Raw genomic sequence first — 20033 nt, 5'->3', positions numbered from 1 at the left:
TCAGTCCCATTGCAGCGCAACAACAATATTTCTTCTTCTTGCATATGCTGCAGAATGGATATTCCAAACCACATGCAGCAAACTAAAATCTCCAACAATGGCTTTCCAGCTTTTCACCTTTTCACTCTTAGCTTGCTGTTCTTCCTAATCTCCTATTCTGCTCTTTTCATTAAGAATAAATTATTTTGCTGATTAATTTTGTTAATTTCTCCATCCACTTCCTATATTTGTTGGGGGGGGGCACATTCCTATTCCATTGGTTTCCTTCTGCCATCCCCGTCCTCAAGTTTAAACCCCTAATGATCTGAATTTCTCACTTGGGATCCTTTTTCTCATCATGGATAGATATAGGCCATCTTTACTGTATAACCTTTTACTGTTCCATACATGCCCAGCCCCCTATCTATCGAAAACCTAGGGGTAGAGTTTAGGACCTACGTGTGCATGTCCATGTGCGCGCGCTACCCGGCGTACATACATGGACGCGCGGTTTTATAACGTGCACGTGCCGGTGTGCGCATGTTATAAAATCGGGGGTCGGCAGGCACATGGGGGTGCACATTAGTGCAACTTGCCCGCAGCCTTCCCCTGTTCCCTCCCAACCCTCTAAACTAACCTCCCTTCCCCTTCCCCTAACCTACCTGCCCCCTAGCCCTAACGTAGACCCCTCCCCCCCCCCTGACCTTTGTTGTACCTGTTGCACCTGCCTCGGGGCAGGCGCAGGTTGAGCGTGCAGGCAGCCTGCCGGCACGTGATCCTCCGACACAGCAGCAAATGGACACTGTGCTGAGGGCCTCTCGCCCTGCCCCCTGGACTGCCCCGCCCCGAGACTTACACACGTCCCGGGGCTTTACACGCGTGGCCGGGCCTTTTTGAAAATAGGCCCCATGCCTGTAGGGCTTTTAAAATCCGGGCCTTATTCTTTACACTTGGTGATCACACTCTGTGGCTGGCAGCTGGGATGTATCCCTAGCATTCTGGATGGAATAACTGAGCAGGCCGGGTGGTTTTTGTCTGCAATCATTTTCTGTTACTATGTCATTATGACATGGAGCTATTCTGTCACAGCAGCAGATCGGGACATCTCAAACCGTCTCAAAGGCTTCATGATACAATAGTTATTAGCTGTATTACTTCAGTGCTGCTCCATGTCCAGTTTAGACTTTTACAAACATTTTGTAAGGAATCGTGAAAGTGTTTTTAAAGCTTCAAATCTGGGTGGCATCACTCTAAATAACAGTTTCTGAATTTGTGCAGTTAATAATGACTGTTAAAACAAATCTAAAAGCAATATGGTGAACTTAGTTATTCTTTGTTTCCTATTATATAGTTTCTAGGGATGTGCATTTGTTTATCACGAATTAGGCAATTTCAATGAAATTGCCTAATTCGTCTTGGTTCGGGGGACCTGAATCCCGAAATGGATTTTCCCCGAAATTCAGGAAAAATTCATTTTTCAGGTTAGCGCAGGGGAAGGGGCACATTTATTTACAAAAAATCTCAAACCCAACCCAACCCTTCAAATTTACTTAATTATTACAACCCCTCACCACGTTTTGGGCATAACACCAGGAAAAAATGTGTAGTTATTTCCGGCGTTAAAATGCGCATTACGCTATTGCACACATCGCTAAGCACCCCTCATTTTAATTTACTCTGCCCAATCGGGAAGAATTTCAAAACTTGCATGCGCATCTTGCAATGTGTTATTTATCACGGGCATTATGGTGTAATCGCTGGTGTAAGGGCCCTAACGCCTGCGATAAGGCACTAATGTGATTTGATAAATGACCCTGTAAGTTTGCTTTAAAAAAATATGTACTGGCAAAAAAAAGCAGGCAAAAATCTGTGCAGGTTCTTTTAGTGGGAAAATAATCCACACCCATGTAGTTTTGCTTGAGTTTAATTATTTTCACAAACCCTACAGGTAAAAAAAAAAAGTACCTGAAATGCGGGTGGGTTTGATTGAAGCACACATAGCATTGTGATATTGCTAAATCACAAAGTTTATTTCATGCTTATGCCACAGTTCGTGGCGAAGTACAGATAGCACTCATAAATAAAAACAAACCTCTAGCTATAAGAACATGATCATCCTTCGTGCTTTAATCAGTTAGGAGAGCCTGGCTACTGCTGAGTGCCAACGTCCAAAGCTTGTCGAATGAGACAATTGTTAAATATTTTATAAATAACTATTAATCGCTTAGCTGGAAGGGCATTCCAGAAAGTGTGTCCGGCTACTGAGAAAGGCCCTTTCATGTGTCTCACACAAATATATCTGCTTAGAGGAAGGAACTTCCAGTCGACTTCGACTGCTAGAATGTAAAGTATGAGCTGGACGATAAATCTTTAACATCAAGGCGATACACATAGGAGCCTCGTTGTTCAGAGCCTTCTGAGCTAAGGTGGCTACCTTAAATTGTATAAACCATTCAATAGGTAACCAGTGTAATGATTAAATTGGGCAAATCAAACCAAATATTAATAATTTGGCTTAGGCGAAGCTATATTAATTTTGACAACAAATAGGAAAATTAGTTTTCACAGTTACTCAAAATGAAATTCTCACAATCTTTAAACAGAGAGCATTTTATTTACAATACGAAACAAAGGGAATGCTGACAATGCTTAACTCGTCAGAAAAAGATGGTGTAAATGGATCTTCATAATTTGTTTATCTGTTAAAAACCTCAGCATTTTTCTAAAATCATTGACCATTCCCCACCCTGGAAAAAAAAACAAACTGCAGTTTTGCAAATTGTAAAAATTAAATAACAAAAAGAGTCCAAATGAATTTAATTACATCAAGAAAATGTGAAATGCCTTATTTGGGTTTTCTCTGGCTCTTCTTCCTGGGTGGGGAGTCAGTTTTCTATACAGATAGAATATTGTGTGAGCTTACTAATGATAATGTGTTAAGTCTCATCCTTTTTCTTTTCCCAGCACATGGCTCTGAGTCATCGCTCCAGATCAAGTATGGAGAGACAGCTTCCCTCCCCCATCCTCTTCATTACTTTACTGATCTTGAGTCTTCTTATGATTGTCATGTGTTCAGGAAAAAAATGAACACATTGTCATGGGTTGACCTTCCTACCAGGGCACGTTCATATCAGAGCCCAGAAGGCTGGAGGGAGCCCTGCGTGTCCAAAATGCAAACATCTTGGAATAACCTTTAAAAACCGATCAGTGAAACTTTCTGCCATTATCTTATGATATTCCTCCTAAAATAACAGAGCCGCCATTTCCCCCATCCTTCCCCATGGTCTCACTTTTAATACAATGACAAATACATTTTTCAGTTCCTATCAGATTCAGAATTTAAAAAACTGATTTTGTTACTCACTAAGGGAATGATGTACTAACCTGCAGAACTTCCCATAGGTTAGCAGACATTTTCTGCAAAAGTTCCCTATGAATGCAAATGAAGTCCCTGACTCCCTAACAAACGCTTATGAGAAACTTTGCTTCCGGGCCTGGCCAATAAGATTATTCTGTGTGACAATTTTTACTGGATTCTGAGGTAATCAGCTGCTTGCATAACCTTGCATCACAGCAGCTCATTCACTCAGAACTGTCTGTAGTAAAGTTTCACATGTAGCAGATAACACAAAATCTTATTACTTGCAAAGGAGATAATTTGCACATTTTTACTTTTTGCAAATAGACCCTACGCACATACAAACATGCAAAAGCCCAAGCACCACCATTTTTATGCAATTTGAGTCATTTTGCATGTTTTTAAGCACATAGACCTCCATCAGTGAAAAACTTTACAGCTTACAACATTGGCTTCCTAATATCTGTGTCCTGCAGGTAAGTACTTTTTAGGGGTTTTTTTTTTTCCTATTTCTTTCAGAGCTGGATATGGATGAATTCCAGAAATAAGAACTTCAATGGCAATAGGGCAAATTATGGAACGTTTTGACACAGATTTATCAGTTAGGCCGCAGCACAAAATTTGCTCAATTTTTGCCCTAGGGTTTATTTATTTATTTAAAATACTTATAAGTTGCTTGACTTGATAAATCGTACTAAGTGATTTACATATTAAAGATACATGAATATAAACATTAAATTCTGTCAATACAGTACAATGCAAACATATACATTCTTATGAGAAAGCTTCTTTAAAAAGGTGGGCTTTTAAACATTTTCGAAACATTTTAATATTACTTATAGAACTTAAAGCGAATGGTAACTCATTCCAAAGGGAAGGACTGACAAAAGAAAAGGCACGATTATGAGTTATAGCTGATTTAAAAAGTTTAAAAGACAGTTTTTCTCAAGAAAAAATATTGGAGTATATATTATTATTATTATCACGATTTCTCTAGCACATACCAGATGTATGCAGTGCTGTATAGAGACACATGGGGCAGATTTTAAAACCTGCGTGCAGGCGCAGATTTGTTCGCTCAACCCGGCGCAAACAAATCTACGCCCGATTTTATAACATGCGTGCGCATGTTATAAAATCCAGGGTCGGCACGCACAAGGGGGTGCACAATTGTGCAACTTGCGTGCGCCGAGCTGCGCAGCCTGCCTTCATTCCCTCCGAGGCCGCTCCGAAATCGGAGCGGCCTTGGAGGAAACTTTCCTTCTGCCCCCCGCACCTTCCCCTTCCTTCCCCTACCTAACCCGCCCCCCAGCCCTACCTAGAACCCCCCCCTTACCTTTGTTGAAGAAGTTACGCATTCCGCCCGACAGCTGGCCCGCGATCCCGGCACAGCAGCAAATGGCCGCTGTGCCTGAAGACTCAGACCATATCCCGCCCCTGGACCGCCCACGCCCCGCACCTTTTTGCAAGTCCCGGGACATACGCGCGATGCCGAGCCCATGCAAGATAGGTTCGGCGTGGGGGTTTTTTAAATCTGTCCCATAATAAACTGTCCCTTCTCCTTAGTGCTTACAATTTAGTCAAGACAAACAGACAAGACATACAATGAAAATCAAATAAGAGGCTTTGAATGGAGAGAAAAATTTAAGCTAGGTGACCATCTGAAGGGGAAAAATTGAATTTTCATCAAATATGATGTTTAGGGGTCTGGAAATGTTTTCGAGGAGATCTCTGGTTATGGAAATTGTTGCTATTTATTTACCGTTATGATGGTGCATTACTAAACGACCGTATAGAAAAGATTTTAAATAAATAAATTTGATTTATATTTCGCTTTTTGGCACTTCAAAGAGGATTCCATTCAGGTGCTGTAGGTATTTCGCTGTCTCTAGAGGGCTTACCATCTAAGGTCCTCATTTACTAAGTATTTTTCCCATAGACACAGAACAGGAGAAAACTTTTGTAAATCAGGCCCTTAAGTTTGTACCTAAGTTTTACCTGTTTTCTTGTATACTGCAAAGTAGGTATGGTATTAGGGATGTGCATTTGTTTCTATCAAATGCTAAAATTGCTATGAATGAGGCCATTTTCAGTTTATTCTGAATGTAATGAACTGAAAATACCCTCCTATAAAAATCCCCCAACATTTTCCCCGGTCAAGCATCTAAAATCGTAGAAGCGATGCCTAACTTCTCCTGCCTGGGTCTAGAAATGGCGCATCTGCCTGCACAAAGGCGCCAAAGTGATATTACTTCAGTGCCTTCCACTAGTGCAGCCGGTACCATTTTGATGTAAGTCTATATATTTCTATGGCCATACATCAAAATGGCACCAGACACACTGGAGGAAGATGCTGAAGTGATGTCACTGGCAGTAAGCTCCAAGTGGATGTTACCATTTTTAAAGTGCCCGGGCCAGGGCAAGAGTGACTAGGCATCGCTCCAGCCATTTTAGAAGCCAGACCAAGGAAAACGTGTTAGTTGAAGCCAGGGTGGAAGCACCCTGGCCTCAGAAGTGATATAGGAGGAGGACTCCTGCCTTGTCACTGGGTCCAGGCAGTTTTTTGGCCCAGAAAGGCCCAGCTAGGGCCACCAGATGCCTGTTTTTTTCTTTTCATCGATTCAGTTTCTTTTGTTTGTTTTGGGGGTATTTTTTATTTAATGTTTTGTTTTTTTTCATTTTGGCCAATGAACTAAACAGAAAAAAAAAGCATTAAACCAATCAAAAAAAAAGAAAAAAACCCAAAACAAAAAAAAAACCAAGCATTTTGGGTTGCACTTCTCTATATGGTATATCGGTCCCAGCTCTGTTTGAGAAACTGAGAAATGTACTCCCACATCTAGAGCTCACTATCAGGTCGATCCAGTAAAGTTCAGTTGAAGATTTCTCGTCTGTAACGAGCTCGCTGCGCACAATTCGGACGCGTAAGGCAAACCAACGATACAGTCTCCAGTTTTGCGCGTCCGTAGCGCTTCTTAAAACAGACGCGTAACCCTTCCCGCACCTGGCATGTAAATGAACGAATTAGCTGTATAATGAAGGAATTAGCTATTCCCCTCCGATACCGTAACGGGCACTCAGGTTCTCTCATTAGTAACGCACTGTTTTGCCGCGGCCGTAACGTGTTAGTTTACCGCCTCCCCCTAGTAGGAGTTAGGACTGTGAGTCTAGTAACAAATCCATCGACACCGCTTAAGATACTCAAAACAATAAAACACAATTAAAAAAAAAAAGCGATACAGAGATGATCGAGAAAATGTAATGATGTGGGACACATAAAACCTGTCAGAAGAAAAAATAAAAATTTTTAAATACCTGTCGGAGGGCCGCGTGGTTCCAGGCGGCCGGCGGCGGCAGGAGCCGGGTGGTCGCGTGTTTAAATCTAGGCCGCGGGCGGGTGGGCGCCTGTTCCAGGCAGCGGCGGCGGGGGGACACGCGTTAGTTCGAGACGGCCGGCGGGCGGCGGGTGGTCGCGTGTTAAATCTAGGCCGGGTCCGCACAGGCGGACCCGGCCTAGATGAATGCAGTGAATGAATGCGCGCCTGTGCGACCCCTGCGATTTGGCGCTCACGGCGTGACGTCACGGCATGTGACTGCCTTGAGCGCCGAATCGCAGGGGTCGCACAGGCGCGCATTCATTCATTCACTGCCGGTGAAACTGGCGGCAATAAGGAATCTTATCTTTCGCCGTCAGCGAAGTCGTTGCGGAGTCCTTCCCGACTCCTCTCCTTCCGGTGTGGACTCCGCCCCGATTTAGCTTTCGTACACGGGGAGAAGGGGTTGGCTAGGTAGAAGGCTGCTCTTGTCTTGTCCCAAGTCCTGCCTTGCCTTGCAGTCCCGTGCTGCTCCCCAGGTAGGTTTCCCTGACTCTGAGGTTCAAAAATGTTTTTCTTCTTCTCATGATTTTAAACACCTCTATCATATCCCCCCCTCAGCTGTCTCTTCTCTAAGCTGATCAGCCCTAACCTCTTTAGTCTTTCCTCATAGGGAGCTGTTCCAACCTCTTTATCATTTTGGGTCACCCTTTTTCTGTACCTTCTCCATCGCAACTGTATCTTTTTTGAGATGCGGCGACAAAATTGTACACAGTATTCAAGGTGTGGTCTCACCATGGAGCAATACAGAGGCAATATGACATTTTCCATTTTATTCACCATTCCCTTTCTAATAATTCCCAACATTCTGTTTGCTTTTTTGTTTGCCACAGCACACAGAACCGACGATTTCAACGTGTTATCCACTATGATGCCTAGATCTCTTTCTTGGGTGGTAGCTCCTAATATGGAACCTAAGATTGTGTAACTATAATATGGGTTATTTTTCCCTATATCCATCACCTTGCACTTATCCACATTACATTTCATCTGCCATTTGGATGCCCAATTTTCCAGTCTCACAAGGTCTTCCTGCAATTTATCACAATCCGCTTGTGATTTAACTACTCTGAATAATTTTGTATCATCTGCAAATTTGATTACCTCACTCATTGTATTCCTTTCCAGATCGATTATAAATATATTGAAAAGTATGGGTCCCAATACAGATTCTTGAGGCACTCCACTGCCCACTCCCTTTCACTGAGAAAATTGTCCATTTAATCCTACTCTCTGTTTCCTGTCTTTTAGCCAGTTTGTAATCCATGCAGGGACATCGCCTCCTATCCCATGACTTTTTACTTTTCCTAGAAGCCTCTCATGAGGAACTTTGTCAAACGCCTACTGAAAATCCAAATACACTACGTCTACCGGTTCACCTTTATCTACATGTTTATTAACAAGTCCTACAAGGCATATGCAAAGGTATACCAAAAAAGACAGGTGCAACATTCTTTATTATCTATTTATTTATTTATTTATTTATTTACACATTTTTATATACCGGCATTAGTTATGGACATCATACCGGTTTACAATAAACGAATTAAGCTTGGAAATTACATGTTAACAGGGAAAGCAGAACTGGGAGAGGGGTAACAAGAAGCAGCTGTGAAGAGAAAGATTAACAATACATGGGTCCTCAATATGTCGTACTTTGAAAGAAGGTATGAGGACCTTTTATTCTGGGTAGGCTTGCTTGAACAACCACGTTTTTAATTTCTTTTTTAATTTGGTCACACACAGTTCAAGGCGCAGGTCAGGCGGTAGGGTGTTCCAGAGAGTGGGACCTGCGATCGAGAGTGCACGGTCACGTGTAGAGGAGAGATGGGCTATTTTCAGAGAGGGCACAACAAGGGTGCCTTTATTGGCCGTTCTAGTAGGTTGAATGGACTGAGGAGCTGTAAGAGGGAAATCTAACCAATTGGAGTTGTGGGTGTGAATTGCTTTATGTACTATGGTGAAGGTTTTGTAGAGAATGCGGGAGGCTATGGGGATCCAGTGTAGGTCTCTAAGGATGGGAGTGATGTGTTCATGTTTACGGGAATTTGCAATGAGTCTCGCTGTGGCATTTTGTAACATTTGTAGAGGTTTTATGGTAGAGTGTGGGAGCCCTAGGAGGAGAGCGTTATAGTAGTCAAATTTGGATGAGATGGTAGCCTGGATCACTGTACGGAAGTCTTGGGTGTGTAGGAGAGGTCTGAGTTTTTTAAGCACATTAAGTTTGAAAAAGCAGGCTTTGAGTATGGAAGTGACGTAATTCTTCATACTTAATTGATGGTCGAGGAGAACTCCAAGGTGCCTCACAAACGGTTGCACTGAGAGAAGGTTGAGCTTGGGGATGTTAGACAGAGGAAGGGAGGAGAAAGAATGGGGGAAGATGAGTAGGAGTTCAGTTTTGTTCGTATTAAGGGCAAGATGGAGGTTGGTGAGCAGGGTGTTGATGGCTGTGAGGCAGTTCTCCCAATGCTCTAGGGCGTCAGAGATAGAATTGTTTATGGGGATGATGATCTGCACATCATCAGCGTAAAGGTAGAACTTAAGTTTGAGATCAGAGAGGAGTTGGCAGAGGGGGGTGATGTAAATGTTGAAGAGGGTGGAGGAAAGTGATGAGCCTTGGGGGACTCCCTGCTGAAGGGGCTGTGGGGTGGATGTGGAGTTCCCAATTTTAACGGAAAACTTTCTGTTTGAGAGGAAGGAATTAAACCAGGCAAGGGCCAGGCCTGAAATGCTGATGTTTTCCAGGCGTGTCAGTAGATGATGGTGGCTAATAGTGTCGAAGGCTGATGAAATATCGAGGAGGGCAAGGAGGTAGCTATGGCCTTGACCCATGCCTCGGAGGAGATGATCAGAAAGGGAGAGAAGTAGGGATTCGGTGTTGAAGTGTTTCCGGAAACCAAATTGGGATGTGTGGAGGATCAGATGGTTTTCAAGATAGTCCATGAGTTGTGAGTTAACAACTCTTTCCATTAGCTTGGCAATGAAAGGGAGGTTGGAGATTGGGCGGAAGTTAGAGGGATCATTAGGGTCAAGGGAGGGTTTCTTGAGGAGGGGTCTGACTACCGCATGCTTGAGTGCATCTGGGATGGATCCATGAGCAATTGAGCAGTTGATAATATCTGCTATAGCTCTGACTATCGCGTTAGGGATGGCGAGTAGTGCTTTGGAGGGAATAGGGTCCTCAGGATGGGAAGAAGGTTTGAGTTTTTTGAGGATGGTTTTGACTTCTTTGGTGGAGGTGAAGTCAAGTGCGGCCATTGTGGGTTGGGTAGGTGTGGGAAGGACAGGCAGGGTGTGCGAGAGACTGTTCGAAGAGGGGGGGGAATCTCATTAGGAGAGTTGCGATTTTGTTATAGAAGTAGTTGGCCAGTTCCTCGCATTTAGCAGAAGCATCGGAGTCTAGTATAGTGGGGGGGATAGGAGAGGTAAGACTTGAGACGTATGGATGTATTAAGGAAAAGAGACATCTCTGCCAGGCTGCACTGTGCACAAGGACTACCATGCAGCTGGCAGAGAGAAACCTTGAAAAAGGTGGAAAAATAAAATAAACACAAACTACCTTAAGGTATATAAGGGAAAAAAAACACACTCACAGGGTCCTGCTAGAAAAAAGGGAGAAAGCAAAGAATCATGTTTTAGAGACTCGGTGAATAACTTATACCACCACTACTCTGCTCCGCAGAAAAAAAAAATTGAGGGGTTCTGCCTGGGAGGCAGGGAGGTGACTACAGCCACAGATTCTCAGTAGAGCATGCTGAAAACTCTAGAATCTTTGAAAGCAAAGTTCTATGCTGGGATCCATCGGATAATGTCACCCATATGTGATGACTGACATCCTGCTGTCCATCGGAGAATACCTGTTACTGGTAAGTAACCTAATTTTGTGAAGGGCATTATTCCCAGTTTTCCACCAATAAAAATAAACTCTGAGCACTGGCAGTTGGAAAGAAGTAGTTCTTCATTCTGTGAGAATTCCCACAGGGACATAAGAACATAAGATATGCCATACTGGGTCAGACCAAGGGTCCATCAAGCCCAGCATCCTGTTGCCAACAGTGACCAATCCAGGCCATAAGAACCTGACAAGTACCCGAAAACTAAGTCTATGCCATGTTACTGTTGCTAGTAATAGCAGTGGCTATTTTCTAAGTCAACTTAATTAATAGCAGGTAAAGGATTTCTCCTCCAAGAACTTATCCAATCCTTTTTTAATCACAGCTATACTAACTGCACTAACCACATCCTCTGGCAACAAATTCCAGAGTTTAATTGTGTGTTGAGTGAAAAAGAACTTTCTCCGATTAGTTTTAAATGTGCCACATGCTGACTTCTTGGAGTGCCCCCTAGTCTTTCTATTATCTGAAAGAGTAAATAACCGATTCACATCTACCCGTTCTAGACCTCTCATGAGTTTAAACACCTCTATCATATCCCCCCTCAGCCGTCTCTTCTCCAAGCTGAAAAGTCCTAACCTCTTTAGTCTTTCCTCATAGGGGAGCTGTTCCATTCCCCTTATCATTTTGGTCGCCCTTCTCTGTACCTTCTCCATCGCAGTTATATCTTTTTTGAGATGCGGCGACCAGAATTGTACACAGTATTCAAGGTGCGGTCTCACCATGGAGTGATACAGAGGCATTATGACATTTTCCGTTTTATTCACCATTCCCTTTCTAATAATTCCCAACATTCTGTTTGCTTTTTTGACTGCCGCAGCACACTGTACCGACGATTTCAATGTGTTATCCACTATGACTCCTAGATCTCTATCTTGGGTGGTAGCACCTAATATGGAACCTAAAATTGTGTAATTATAGCATGGGTTATTTTTCCCTATATGCATCACCTTGCACTTATCCACATTAAATTTAATCTGCTATTTCGATGCCAGTGTACAGCACTGTAGAGATTTACAGCATGGGGGCACAGCTCAACTTCCAGCTGCTTTGCACAAAATTGTATATGCCCCCTCCCTTTTTCCCCTGAGCCACCCCTATGTTTACCAATGCAATACCCCATCCCCCTTTATCATTCCTACCTTTCACAGTTTGCTACATTTATCTAAGCTTGGCTCCAATCAGCTTGTAGCAAATTCCACATGCTAGACTCCTGATCAAAATCTGTTTCAAGGCAACAACGCACATTCTTGTTCAGTATGTGCCACCAGCTGGTCTGTGTCCAAATAGCATCCTTACAATTCTGACTGCTCGTATCACCAGAGAATAAAAGTTTTGTTGTTGGAATATGTCTTTGGAATCCCTGTTTCATTGTCCACTGTGAATTTTTTGGGCAATGAGAAGATAGGAGTCAGAGGCGGTGAAGGAAGGAATTCTCATTAAGTGAGATCCCTAGTCAGCTCTGGGCCAAGTCCACTATATCATCTGCTTGACCTAAATCTTCTTGAATCCTAATGAGAGACTGGTACTCGGCTCATTTAGGTGCCAGATTGGCTCAAATTTTATATATCCAGTACAGGGGAGGTTACAAATAGAAGATAAAGTAGTGAAACAATAAATTGAAAGGAAAGGCTGTGTAGACAAAAATTATCCACCTATCTGCAGAAATTGATTTCAAAATGTAATAAATTTGTACAAATAATACAAATCACATAAGTGCAAGCTAAATATTAACAAAGAGAATGCTGTGGAGTCATGATAATAAAGAATTCAATATTAAAGCTAGGGAAATAAAATAAGTATTCATAGGATTTGTCTGAAGATATTTAAATGGAGGTGTTGGCAAAACTATGTGTTTGCTAGCTCTGCACAATTCTAAGGCCAGAACTGCCAACAGCACAGTAATGCCAGTTAAAAAAAACAAAAAAAAAAAACTGAAAACCTCAGCTGGATTATCTGAAGAGGATGGGGACTTGGCAAAGAGAGGCACAGATTTAGCAGGCCTTCCCCAAGAGAGGTTTTCTATTCTGTTTATGGCAGAACAATTTTCAAAGGTAAATACCTGAGTAAATACTCGGATAGGTCCTCCCAGCCTTGCCCTATGACGTTTTCGTTTAGAAGAGATACCTCAGTGTGCTCTCCCTGCCGTCTCACTGTAAGTTACAGAGAGGTAGATTGTTTAAGCCTGATACCCTTTAGGGGCAAAAGAGTTCTCACCAGGGGGACCAAAGACCTGTGAGCCCAATCTAAACCCTAGGTAGGCAAGCACCAGTGATGGATCCTGCTGGGAGAGACAGTGAAGGCTGGAGGAGTGCTGCTTTAGAAGGGACTGCATGTCACCCTGTTTCTTTGGGGAACGTCATCCTCGCTGGCCGTACTCAGGGGACAGGGGCTGAAGACCAGTGAGACCATTCACAATCTGAATGTGGCAGCATGAAGGCCAGTCTAGGAAGATTTATCCAGTTAAGCTTTAAAGTATTTTTTGGACTTTGGGGATTTCCCCACCCCCACCCACACTGGGATTTCAGTGTAGGGGTGATCCCACTAACCTCTTCTTAAGAGAAGTCCCCAAAACATCACAGAATAAAAGATGAAAGAACAACTGACTAAAGGGAAGGAAGAACAAGATCAGGAGATCCCATCCAGATTTCCACCCAAGGGACCAGGTCAGGCTGGGTGTCCAGCATGAAGATGTCTAAAGGGAGGATTTCCACACCACCAATAGGATTCCTGTACAGCCGCTGGGGGAATTATGTGCATTTAAAATCACCATGGGCTCCAACCAGATGTCTGTGACAAGAACACCTACCTTCCCAGAGCTATCATGTAACACCATCCGGATGTATACTCACTCATCAGTTTGGATACATTGACTTGATTAAACTCTACCAATCAGTGCACTTTATTTTAATACCCAGACCTGGTCCTGTCTGACTTATTCCAGGCTAAACAACGCACATTTTGGCCCTGTTTGGGGTTCTGTGTACGGCATATTCACTTGAACCCGTTTTTAATACCTGAGGTCCTTTATTGAGTCAGAAGAGTATTTTCAAAGAGCTTGTGTAGCTGCAAAGTGTGCAAGGGGTTTGGATGCGTCATCTTTTCGCAGGCTTTTAGAGAGAAACGACCTGCCTTTGTTTCTCTCTGCAAATCAGCAAATGCAAAGTAGGTGTGTTAAAAGAGTCCCACGTACCTTTCCACCTAACAGTTGTGCAGGAGGTGAAGGGGAAGGAAATGAAATGTAGTCACGTTTCACACTGGTTTTCTCCCCTGACTTAAACATGCCCGCAGGAATGCCTCTTTTTAATGTGTCTAAAAGGAGGCTGGCTGGGTAGCCCACATTTAGGTGGCTTATGTACTAATCTGTGGTATTTCCCTCGGGTTAGACGTCCATTTTCATGAGAATTCCTTCACACGCTGCCACAGTCAGGAACTTCACGCATTACCAGCTGTGGCAATGAGTGATGCTGGCCCCCCCAGGATTCTTGAGGCTGCTGTGGCATTAAAGGGGTCATGGGAACTGTCTGAAGCCCTCCCCCATGTGCTTCCAAAAATCCTTTGTCGTTAGGTGGAACCCTTCACCTTTGACCCCCATCCCCATCCCCGACTCAGTCATGGACCATAAATGTAACAAAATAAATGTTCCTGTATTAAACACTGCCCTTCATGCCCCATCCACTTGCCCCTAAAAATAAGTACAAGCTCCAATTTGGGCTCTCCCACGCTCTGCCGCCCCCCCCCCCCCAAAAAAAAAAAAAAAGCTTACCGCATAGATGGGATGGCCTTCTGGGGCATAAGCAATCTCTACTGCTCTGCCAGAGTCATCTTAGAAAATGCAATTGATTAAGCAAATTGTGTCAACCAGCACCATTTTTCAAGGTGGCACAAGCAGGGCAGGAGTGAATGGGAATCGCACCTGCTCCTCCATCTAAGAGGCAAACTTTGGGATAATAGGGAATGTGGGTAGGGGGTCCAAATTAGAACAAGCACTATTTCTTTGGGAAAAGGGGACCCAAATGGATAACAGGGAATTTTGGGAAACACATGGGGAGAGACTTCAGATGGGTTGCGTGACCCCTTTAATCCCTGCACATAAGCCACCACTCCCCCCCCCCCCCCCCCAGGCCAGCTGCAAATGTAACTACATCTCAGTGAAGAGCAGTTATCTTTTTTTTTTTGCAAAATTGGGCCTGTCAAGCCTTTTTTGCATGCCCATTATTGGAAATTCCCACATTAATGAGCTGCGTTGCATAATTTTGCATCCTAGCAGCTCATTAATGTGGGATTTAAATAAACGTTTGCATGTAGTGGACTATGTATGATAATTTATTATTGTGATGCCCACTTGTGTGAAGTTTTTTTTTTTAATATAAAAGGCACTGCATACAAACAAATAGTACAAAATGCTTACAAGCAAATTTTTTAATTGGCTACGAGCGTAAATTTCGGGGTCTACGCCCGTGGGCAGGCCTTGAGCGCACCGTGCACTTTTTACAATGAACCCGGCCACGGACATAAACCCCGGTATGCGCCAAAGTGCCGGGCCTCTCCAAAGGGGCGGGCAGGGATAGCGCCATTTGACGCTGTCCCAGGGAAGCGCACACTGGCAGCCGGCTGGCGCACAGAGATTAATTCTGCTCCACAATGTGCTTTCTAATGCAGAGATAGTGACATCTGGTGGCAAAACCCAGTATGGTGTGCCACATAGGAAACAAAATGAGAAGAGAAGGTTTTCCCCCTCCCCCATGCACGTCTCTATTTAATACATAATTTCAGTTTTAGACCGTCCCCTGCTGTATCTGCATTGCTATTTAAGATCTTTGATAGCAGTGGATTTGGGGAAAACATGTGCAAGCTTTCATCTCCAGTTACTTGTCCAGTGGGTTTTTTTATACACTGGTCTGGAATACATTCTAATTATTTTATTTTTATTTACAGTATTTTCATAGATTTGGATTTCTTACACAACTCAGTGGTCTCCTATGGATTGTTCAGCTCCGCTCCATGAGATATGAACAATCTCATGTGTGTTCACAACTGAATATTCCTTTCAGTGTCAACTTTTTTTTGAAGATCCCAGTTCCGACACTTTCTTTAGAGATCACTTGAACTCTGGGTCCTACTCCTTACTACAAAGAGTTCAGATCTGCCTTAGTTTCCTTATGTTAATTCAGAAGAGTAGTGTGTGTATTTTTTTTTTTTGTGTGTGTGGGGGGGATATAAGACTTAGGAGCTGTAAATTACACTATGGATTTCTATGGAGAAGACTTTTAATACAATGAGAAGATAATGTGTCCTTTGTGCAAGAGTTTCATGTTTTTACTCTTCTTTGCGTTGCAGATTACCTGGAAATTCAGGCGGTTCATTTGTTCAAGTTACCACATGAGGTGAACAAGCAAGAGCACTACACAGAGAAATACTACAATGCACAGCTCATTCTGCGCCGTGGACAGCTTTACCAAATACAGATTGACTTCAACCGCCCTTACGATCCAGAAAAGGACCAGTTCTGGGTGGAATACGTCATAGGTATGTGACCTAGCAGTCCCCCTCTTCCAAGCCTCCGCAGCTTGGCTTTTCTACTATGGCCGTTTACCTTAATCACCGCCTTTCTCTTCTTCTCTGGGATTTTTCTGATATCTTCCTGGTTCAAGGCTTCAAAAGAGCATCTAAGGTTAAAGGTTAAACCCATAATATGGTCTGCATCCCTTTAAAGTTTATGGTTATAAACTGAATACTTATTTAAAATGGAAGTAGGAGAAAAGGTCAAGATTCTTGATCATGATCTTAACCCCTATCAATGATGTCGATGATGTGATGGGGGCTACTAATCCTCATATTTTTGCCTTGTATAAGTTTCTTTTTTTTCCTCTTCTCTCCACTCGTAGCCACAAACCCATCTTTGCAGGGTCTGCAGTCTATGGAAGATCATATAGAGATTTCATAAAGCTTGAGTTGTGTTTTGTACCTAAAGACTCAGAGAGAATCTGATCCTGAATGTGAAACCTGGTAGAGGAAAAGTGGCCTTGATAAAATGTTTTGGGGATTTTCTTGTCTATTCTGTTTCCTTTTATTTTCTAATTTTGAAAACAAGATGAAAAACTGGTACTTTGAGTTGTCATGATAGATGTTTTGCTTTTACTTCTTACCTTGAGAGACAGAAAGGGCCAGATGCGCTAAAGGGATTTCTCACTTTAAAGGACCTTATTATTCAAGAGCTTTTCCCATAGACACAGAAAAGGAGAAGAGCCTTAGCAAATCAGGCCCTGTGTTCTATGGGAAAATTGCTTAGTATATCTGATCCAAAGTCTGCATTTTAGGATAAATGTTTCCCAGTGGGAAGATGAAGAATTAGTAGGCTGACTCATGATCAAAGTTCAAAAACTGTCTTTTTCGCCTAATGAAGTCCTGCGACATACACACATGAGATTTTGATGCCATAAGAAAGTAAGAACTGCTATACTGGGTCAGATCGAGGGTCCATCAAACCCAGTATTCTGTTTCCAACAGTGGCCAATACAGGTCACAAGTATCTGGGCAGGATCCCAAATAATAGATAGATCCCATGCTGCTTCCACCCAGGGATAAGCAGTGATTGTCTCCGAGTCTACCTGGCCAATAACAGTTTATAGACTTTTCCTCCAGGAATTTGTCCAAATCTTTTTTTATCTTTTTTAAACCCAGTTATGTTAACCGGCTTTACCATATCCTCCGACAATGAATTCCAGAGATTGTGCATTGAGTGAAAAAAATATTTTCTGCAATTTGTTTTAAATGTGCAACTTTCTAACTTCATTGAGTGTCCCCTAATCTTTTTATTTTTTGAAAGAGTAAACAACCAATTTGCATTGACCCACTGCGATCCACTCATGATTTTATAAACCTCTATCATAGATCTCTCTCTTCTTCAAGCTTAAGAGCTCTAATCTCATTAGTCTTTTCTCATAGGGGAACTGTTCTCCAGTCCCTTTATCTTTGTGGTCATCCTTCTCTGTACCTTTTCTAGTTCCACTATATCTTTTTTGAGATGTGTTGACCAGAATGTATACAGTACTATAAGTGCAGTTGCACCATGGAGCAATACAGAGGTATTATGATGTTCTCCATTTTACTTTCCATTCTGTTCCTGATAATTCCCAACATTATGTTTGCTTTTTTGACCACTGCAACACACTGAGCTGAGGACCTCAATGTATTTTCCATGAAGATGCCTACATCTTCTTCCTGGGATGTGATATGTTATCTAAAACCATTTAAATACAGTTTGTATTATTTTTCCCTATCTGCATCATTTTGCACTTGTCCATTTTAAAGTTCATCTGTCAATTGGATGCCCAGTCTTACAGGCTTGTAAGGTCCCCTGCAATTTCTCACAATCATTTTGTAATGTAACAGTTTGTAATAATTTTGTGTCATCTGCAAATCTAATCATCTCACTTGTTCCCTTTTCCAGATCATTTATGAATATGTTAAAAAGCACCTGCATTCTGTTAAGGATGTGCATTCATTTGAAACAAAATAGGAAATTTAACATTTCCTATTTCATTTTATAATGTTTTCAAAATGAAAAGAAAGAAATACCAACAAGATTTCACAGATTTTTCTTTCATTTTGTTTAAAAAAAAAAAAAGGAAAAACCCATGGGCCACCCCCAAAAATTGCTGGGGCCAGAAATCTCCCTGGCCGCCATTTACCCCATCTGTGTGGGGTCCCGTTGATGTGGCCAACCTGAAGACTAGGCCCAGTCTGGGGCCTGACTTGAAGCCTGGTGCTATTGCCAAGGCCTAGCCTAAGTCTAGGACTGGAGCTGGGGCCCTGACTTAAGGCCTCAGCCTAGGCCCAGGCACAGTCCCAGGCCTAAAGCAAGGGCCCAACCCAGAGACAGGTTTCTATCACCATGGCCTTGACCCAGGCCCAGACCAATGCCAGGGTGTGGTCCGGAAGCTGGACTCTATTACTGAGACCTTGGCCTAGGCCTAGGCCCAGTCTGACAGTAGTGTCTATACCAGAGGCCTTAGCCCAGGCCCAACACAGGAGCCTGGCCAGAAGGCCGAGTCCCAATGCCAAAGCCTTGGCTTAGGCCCAGCCCTGACACCAGGCCTGGCCCAATATCCAGGTCCTGTTTCCTATACCAAAGCCTAGGCCCAACTCCGTTGCCCAGCCCAGAAGCTGAGTCTCATCATTGGGGCCTTGTCCCAGGCTCAGGCTCAAGCTCAGGCCCAAAGGCCAGAGACCAGGCCTCCAGATGCCCTCTTCCATCCGATGTCCTATTGAAATGATGCCCTCCACTTGGAGAACACGCTAGAGTGACATCACTCCAGCATCTTGTGCTAGAGCAGAGGGCAGCGGAGTGTTATCACTCCAGCGCATCCTCCAATTGGAGGGCATTATTTCAAGAGGACATTGAATAGAAAATGACAGCTGGAGGCCCTGTAATTGGTTTCTAGTCCTGGGTCTGGGTCTGGGCCTAGGCCTTGATTTTGGACTTGGAACGTGGCCTCTGGGATGGACATCGGCTTCAGCATTGGGACCTACTTGCTGACCAGTCTCCAGTATCAGGCGTGAGCTGAGGTCTGTGGGACAAGCCCTGACTTAGGTCTAGGCTTGGGCCTGGGCTGATGAGACATGGACTTCAGGCGAGTCCCTAGCATCAGGCCTGGGTCTAGGCTGAGGCCTTGATCTCAGTAACTGCACTCAGCCTCTGGGATGGACCCTGGCATCCGGCCAGAGCCTAGTCCTGGGTGTAGGCCTTAGCAATGGGACCTGGCCTCTGGTCTAGTTACCAGCATCGAGCCTAGGCTTAGGCCTCAGGATAGACTCCAGTTCTAGGCTTAGACTTAGGTCTAGGACTTGGTGATGAGACTAGGCCTTCAACCAGGTCCCGGAACTAGGTCTAAGTTTAGGCCTTGGGCCAGCTGTGTCAATGAGACTGCTCATGGATGAGGTAAATTGAAGCCAGGGAGGTTCCTTACCCTGGCAATTTTTAGAGTGTGGGAGAGATGGAGTGCAGGGGGAATTGGGGAGGCCCCTGTTTTGTTTTGTTTTGTAACTGGGTTTTTAAAAAATGTTTATTTCATTTCTGAAAACTACATAAATGAAATAAACATTAAACAAAACTATATTCTGGGGGGGAGAACCCCCAAAATGTGTAGCCCCCCTCATTGGCTATACTGGAAGGCAGGGGCCACACAAAATTCCCAGCGACAAATTCACTGTCCCGGACCTCTCAATTTTCTCTCCATTCATGCACTGATAGCCACTGGGTTGCCAGGGTTCCACCGACGGGGAGAAGGACAAGCCTCCAGGGCCCAGTAGCCTCACGTACCCTGAACAGTTTCTGGCTTTTCCCAGTCATTCCTTTGATAGTACTCACTTGTGCAGGTCTCAGCAGGCTTGAGCTTGGTTATAAAAAAAACAGGCAGAGACTTG

The 20033-nt window shown here is 43.5% G+C and overlaps 1 protein-coding gene across 2 annotated transcripts in view; it reads left to right on the top strand.

The window, feature by feature from the left end:
• Positions 1 to 20033, top strand: part of F13A1 (coagulation factor XIII A chain) — a 274594-nt gene that overhangs the window by 18456 nt on the left and 236105 nt on the right. For both annotated transcript variants that reach the window (XM_029590598.1, XM_029590599.1), the window contains exon 3: positions 15945 to 16133. In XM_029590598.1, the coding sequence (XP_029446458.1) occupies positions 15945 to 16133 (189 nt within the window). The remainder of the gene's footprint in view (positions 1 to 15944; positions 16134 to 20033) is intronic.

This window comes from Rhinatrema bivittatum, chromosome 2, assembly GCF_901001135.1.
Source record: "Rhinatrema bivittatum chromosome 2, aRhiBiv1.1, whole genome shotgun sequence".
Classification (NCBI taxonomy): Eukaryota; Metazoa; Chordata; class Amphibia; order Gymnophiona; family Rhinatrematidae; genus Rhinatrema; species Rhinatrema bivittatum.
The sequence above is the reverse complement of the archived record's forward strand: the minus strand, read 5'-3'. Positions and strand labels throughout refer to the sequence as shown.